Source organism: Pygoscelis adeliae, unplaced genomic scaffold (genome assembly GCF_000699105.1).
Source record: "Pygoscelis adeliae isolate BGI_AS28 unplaced genomic scaffold, ASM69910v1 Scaffold288, whole genome shotgun sequence".
NCBI lineage: Eukaryota > Metazoa > Chordata > Aves > Sphenisciformes > Spheniscidae > Pygoscelis > Pygoscelis adeliae.
In genome coordinates, this window is record NW_008825264.1 from 347899 (window position 1) to 354515 (window position 6617).

Here is a 6617-nt window from a genome sequence, read left to right on the forward strand (position 1 = left end):
TGGTCCCTGGGCAGGGTGGCTGGTGGCCTGGGGGGAGGCTGCGGACCGGGGCAGGGGACCGGCACCACCTTCCCCTGCCGTGGGGGAGCCTGCGGGCTGGGTGACATCTTGCACCCGTGGAGCGGCCCTGGCCAGACGCATCGCTCTCCCCACAACCCCTCAGCCGTGGCATGCCACCTTTGAGCAGTGCCCTGGGCTGGGGAGCCAGATGTGCCCAGCGGTTGGGCATCTCCGGGTAAGCGAGGCTCTGGATGCGGCAATGGGGTCACCGCCAGCACCCAGCTCTCCTGCCCAGGGGCCAGATCCTGCCTTCTCCCCTTCCCTCGCAGCCCAGCCCTGGGTGGCATCGACCTTCTCGACCCAGCAAGGGCCGGGTGGTTGACCCATGTGGAGAAGAGCTCAGTGCTGGTGCGGGTGGCCCATATATCTTACTGCTGTCTGACAGGCAGCACAGACCAGGAGAAAGGGGCATGCGGGGCTGCAGCGTTCCCACACCATTTCGTGCCCCCCCCATCCTGTCAAAGTCCTGGAGGAAGGCATGGCCACCTCTGACCTGAAGACCCCTGACTTGTGTCCTCCTTGGTGGCAACGAGACACCTGAGGGGCAAAAGCCCACTGAAACCCTCAGCATCGCCTATGTGCACTGGGGTGCCCAAAACCCCACGCGTGGTCCTTGGGGCTCTCCAAGCTGGTACCTGCTCCCGTCGCCCACTGGCACGGGAGATGCAGTTGAGGGTCCCGCACCTTGCCCTTGCCCAGGCTGCCATCCCATTCCTGGCCCGGAGGATCAGTAGCACCAGCTCCACCAGTGTCCTGGGCGAGGTGACCGGGGCCGACGTGGAGGAAGTGGCCCACACCATCAGCATGCACCAGCGCATCACCAGCCGCTTCCTCAAGGGCAGCGTGGGTGGGTCCTGCACCCTCTGTCCCCATGGGTGTCCCCTCCGGGGCCAGCGTGCCGTGCTCGGGCTGTCCTTACTGCTTTGTCCCACGAAGCACAAGGAAGGTCCCCGAGTCCACACCAGCATCCAGGCACCACCTAGCGTGGTGGGACAGGTCTACCTGGCAACTGGCTTGTCCCCTATCATCTTTGGTGGTCCCTGGGGTTGTTCCAGCTTGTCACCTGCCTCTGGATGCTGGGGGTGGAGGGGAGGAGGCTTGCAGTGTCACAGTCCCTAAGGGAACTGGTGGTGTCCCCAGATAGCACTGTCTGGCCACGGTACTCTGCCAGAGCAGGTTTGGGGGGGGCAGCCATCTCCAGAAAGATGTCCTCAACCTGGTCTGTCTCCGAGACTCTCAACCCACGGGAGGTGGCTCAACACTTGGCAGCTCAGCTCCTGGCCCGACCTGCTGCCACACCTCCTGCCAGGGCCTCGATCTCAACGAGTGCCGGTGCATCGTTGCCTGCCTCTTCAACAGCATCACGGCCAAGAAGATCATGCTGTTGGGCTTCGCCTTCTGAATGGACATGGGGAAACACAAGGTGCTGGCTGGGCAGGGTTGGGGAGGAACAGTCGAGCCGGACCATTCCCCTGCCTGCAGTCGTTCAGTCACGTATGTGATGAGCAGCCTGATCTCTGCAGCTCCACCTCAGAGCAGCAGCAGAAGGATTCACACGCCGGGCCCCAGTGCAGCTCAACTTTCCCTCTTGGCCCAGGGAGTCATCCAGCATCCCCAACAGCAAGTACCAGATGGATGAGGGTGCCCACCGGCACACTTACTTAGGGCCTCAGGGTGAAGAATGAGCAGATCGTGCAGGTCATGTCCCAATCCATCACCTCAGCTGAGGGGTAGGGCCGATGCACACCCGGGGTGGCCAGGACCACAAGCCACTGGTACTCCCCAGCCTCGAGGCTCGGAGCAGGTCCCCGGTGCCCTCCCAGGCCTTGCAATCGGCCATCCCAGGCCTGGCAATCGTGTCCCTGGGAGCAGCACCCTGCTGTGACTCTGCCGGTTTCCCTCTCGCCTGGCCTCCGCTGCCCACCTGTGCCGCACCTGGAAGGACAGGCTGGACTTGGTGTTGGCGCTGAAGATCTGCTGGATGCTCTCCTCCTGAGCCCTTGCTTAGCCTGGTCTGCATTGCCTCAGGCCCCTACAAAACCTGTGGCAACACCCATGGCATCATCTTCTGCACTGGTACCTCTGCACATCTACATCTTCAAGGTAAGATGCTCCAGCCTTGGCCATGGTAGCAGGAAGGACTCGGTGCCCTTGGGGCTAGTCCTTTCAGACATCAGCTCTGCCTGTTCCCCTCCCCTGGGGGGCTGCTTGTTCCTCACCCTTCAGCTCTGATCTGCCCCGTGGAGTCTCTACCTCCACAACTACCTCCACCCAGGTGGCCACCTGGACTTCCCATCGGCAGAGCCCCTTGGTCCCTGCAGTCCAGGGCTGCCCTCGGCCCCAGTTCCCACCCTCGGCAGCTCCCCTCGGGTGTTCTTCCAGGAGCTGGACTATAAGCGAATCTACTGGGCCATGCTGGTGCCCTTAGGCTCTTGGTGGCTTGTGCTCCAGGTGGAGACCATGAACAGGAGGATCAGGCAGCACCGCCCCTTCACCACCACCAGCACCATCACCCAGCTGGACATCCAGGCTCCTCCCGTGAAGAAGCTGAAGCAATGATGTTTCTGTAGATACATCTTGAGATGCTGTGAAGATGTGTTGTATCCATATGCAGTGGGTGCTGCTGACTGTGGATGCAGATGGGTGGGCTTCCCAGGGAGCAGGAATTCCCTCTCTCCAGGGCGCTCACCAAGGCCGGGCTTGTGTACCTCATTCCAGACTGTCCTCATAAAAAGATCTGGCTGCTTTGAGAGCTGGAGTGACCCTTCTTCTAGCCCTGCTCCTGGGCGATCACAGGCTCCCATGTGGTCCTGAGCCACACCAAGGCTGGGACACATCCCCAGGGCCAGCATAGCCCCCGAGGCCTTTGGGGTGCCTCAAATGGCACTGGCAGACCTCTGGGGGGCACAGAATGGCCCATGGAGGTCCCAGAGGAAGGTGACACAAGAAAAGGCACATTGAAGCCCCTGCAGTGCAACAAGAAACACTCTGAAGACACCAAAATTCACTTCAGAGGCTGTTGCGGGTGCACAGAGAGAGACGGTGAGAGTCCTGGTGTACATCAGAAGGGACAGACAGACCTCTGGGGAGTAGAAAAGGGCACCTGGCAGCACCTGAGGGTACACCAAAAGGCTCTTGAAGGATCCCCCCTGGGGATCTCCAAAAGGATGGCACTTGGGTGCTGCCAAAGGGACTTGGTGGGTCCAGATGCATGTCAGAAGGTACTGGTAGAGCTCTGGGAAGCAGAGATAGGCATGCAGGGCCATTCCAGGTGCACCAAATGGACTCAGAGCCCCATGGGCCACATCCCAAAGCTCCGGCAGGCTTCTGGGGCACTACATAAGGCAGTGATTAATCAGTGTTGAGCACAGAATGGCTGTTGGAAGACACCTGAAGGCACTTCAGAGTCCCCTGGGGCTGCACTGCAAGGCACCTGGCAGCACCTGGGCAGCGTAGAAAGGCAGATGGAGTCCCCCCTTAAGTGCACCAGAAGGCACTCGGGACCACAGTGAGCACAGAAAGGCCCTTGGAGGCCACTGGGGCCTAACAGCAAGGCACCTGGGTCCTTTTTGCACAGGAGAAGGGACCAGCAGAGCTCTGTACTTGGAGGCACCCAGGTATGCCCTGAAATGCACTTGGAAGACCCCGGTGCTCATCAGAAAACACTTCTAGACCACTGGGCACACTGAAAGGCACTTGGAGGCCCCAGAGAAGGGCATAAAGGTGCTATGATGTCCCAGAGGTGCACCCAAAGGCACTCAAAGACCACTGGAGGCTCATCAAGAGGTGCACGGAGGAGCCTGGGGCATATTGACAGACAGTCAGAAAGACCCTGGAGAGAAGCTGGGGGCACAAAAGCTCTGGGTGCCAGCGACTGCTGCTTCCCACAGGAGCAAATGCTGCCTTCAGGGGCCCAGCAGGCTGCGGCTCCAGAGCCTGGAGGCTACAGGAATGATCCAAGTCCCACCCCATCCCTTCTCCTGCCGCTGGAGAAGACAGCTTTGCTGGTGTGGGGGGAGAGGACCAAGATGGCGCTGGACAGGCAGGGAGCTGAGGATGCGGGAGCAAAAGACGATGTGACACAGCCGGTGCTTTCCAGGCTACTTTAATACCAAGTGAACAGCATGCGGCCGGACCTCCTGGTCCCGAGGAATCATTCATAGACAGCCGGTAACCCCGTGGCTGCTTCCCCGCAGCGCAAACAGCCCTGCACCTCCCAGAGCCCGCAGACACTCCCCTCGTTAAAAAGCAGCTCCACCAGCCCACGGAACGTCCCCCGTTCACCAGGACGGTCCCCGTGTGTGGCCTTGCCCTCACCTGAGGCTGTTCCTCAGGAACCAGGCATGCCAGTGGAGGAGAGACGGGCCCACGGTGAGCCCAGGCAGCCCCCAATGTCCCCTCCGCCTCCCCAGCCGACGCTGGCAGTCTCTCCAAGCAGCTGCTGCTTCTCTCTGCACCGGGCCCCTCCACCGCAGCAGAGCATCACAAACCAACTTAAAAGAAGCCAAACTGGGCAGGTAAACCTACAGCCCCAAAAAACAGAACCATACCCAAGGGCCGGCTGGGGACAGGGCAGCCGTCACGGACCAGGCCAGCAGCCCTATCTTCCAGAGCCAGCTCTCAAAACAAACCCAAACAAACTCAAAACAAAGCTGGAACAGGACCAGGTCCCCAGCGGGGCTCGCATGCCGCTCCTGCGGCCGGCGGCACCGAGGCTGGTGGCTCAGGTTCAACTGGTGGTTCGGGCAGAACGGCTGCCTACGTCAGCTGGCCTCCTGCAGCGGAGAGCAAAGCATCAGGCTCTGTGCAGTGCTGCGGGGAGCAGCACCCCAAAACCCCCTCTCCTTGTGTTCTCTGCTTCCAACCAGGAATCCCACCCGCAGCTCAGAGCCACCGGGTCACACTTTGGGGGGGGGACGACACAGTGTTTCAGCCCTGCCTGCCAGGCTGGGATCCGCCATGCACTAGAAGGACCACAGCTCCACACTCCCAGGAGACGCTCCAAGTCTTTGGGAAAGGCAGGGGGTTGGCACCGACGCCGTGCAAGGACTCACCTAGCATCCGGAGAACCTGCAGAGCCACTGCAACCTTCGCCTCCTCATGCCCGCTCCTGCCTGGCCCATCCTGCCGGACCCACGTGAACCCACTGAAGGGCACGGGGCACCCTGGGATCACCACCCGGCACCAGAACCGCAGCCACCCGTTGGGATTCGCCTGGATGCACTTGGTGAGGAACACGGGGGTCCCCAGGTACTGCCTCTGGCACAGGGTGTTCAGGTGGTCCAGCGCGTTGTGCAGCACTGGAGACAGGGGCGCCTGCTTGGGGACCCCCAGGCACTTGCTCCCTTGCACCTGGCTGGATGATGGCTTCTCCTTGCACGACTGCAGTTTCTGCTTCAGATCGGGATTCAGCCAGTCCACCTTCATCTCCACCCCACCGAGCCTCATGTTCCCTAGGAGAGACAGGCAGCAGCTGGCAGGAGATGCTCAGGAACCAGCCCTCCAGTATCACCCCATCCCGTCGCCCAGCATCCGGCAGAGTGACCCCCGTGGGTGGTTTGGCACTGACCCACAGGGTATGAACTGCACAGGATCCTTTCCCCTGCCTCCACGACCCCTCGCGCAGCCGCAGGGCAGTCGCTTCTCCATCTCCTTTTGCTACCAAGGTGGGCTCGGGGCTGTGAAGCTCAGGGGATTTTAGGGGCAGCCTGCCTTTAGGGACAGGTGCAAAGACGTCAAAGCCAAATGCTTCTCAGCTGGGGCAGAAACAGGTACAAATCAGGACTTTGGAGGTTCCAGTTAGATGTCTAGGAAACACGTCCCATCGAAGGGCAGTGCAATCATGGGACAGGGCACTGAGGGGTAGGGCATCGCCATCAGGAGGGTTTAATAACTTGGTCAAAGCTCTGGTTGCCCTGGACTGGTACTGGCGATGCTCCTGCTCTGAGCAGGCAGCTGCCTGAAGACCTCCAGCAGCCCCTTTACCCCACCACCACTAGGTCTGCACAAGGACTGCCGGGGATCAGCCCCACCGAGGACAGCTGGCCTCCCACGGGACACAGGGAGAGAACAAGGGACGTCTCAAGGCTGAAGTCACCTCGCAGCTGAGTGTGGAGGTTGGATCAGTCCTTCCTTAGAGACACCAGGAAGACCAGCCCAAGCAGCATTCCACAGCACCCCGGCCTCACACTTACCTTCTATCAGGGTTTTCTTGGCCATGGCAGCAGCCTGGTGCGAGCTGTATTTCAGCACAGCGAGCTGGGCCCGCTTCTGGCAGGGGCTGGCATACAGGGTGATGCTGAGGACCCCCTCCGTGACCTGCCGCAGCACGGCCTCCAGCTCCTGCCGGCTGACCGAGGTGGCCAGGCCGTCCACGCTCAGCTCGCACTTCTCCGTGCTCTTGCACACCACGATGGCGCAGCCCTCCCGCACCTCAAAGTTGTTGAAGGCAGCGATGGCCTCCTTGGCGCCGCGCCGGTTGCTGTACTTGGCATAGGCAAAGCCCCGGTTGAGCCCACTGAAGGTCATCATGAGGCGAAACTCGTAGAGCTTCCCCA

General features: G+C 61.1%; 1 protein-coding gene across 1 annotated transcript in view; it reads right to left on the reverse strand.

Moving 5' to 3' along the window:
- Positions 1-4989: 4989 nt before the first annotated feature.
- Positions 4990-6617, reverse strand: part of DND1 (DND microRNA-mediated repression inhibitor 1) — a 1961-nt gene continuing 333 nt past the window's right edge. Inside the window, 2 exon segments of the mRNA XM_009329591.1 lie at positions 4990-5513; positions 6255-6617. Coding sequence (XP_009327866.1) covers positions 4990-5513; positions 6255-6617 — 887 coding nt within the window.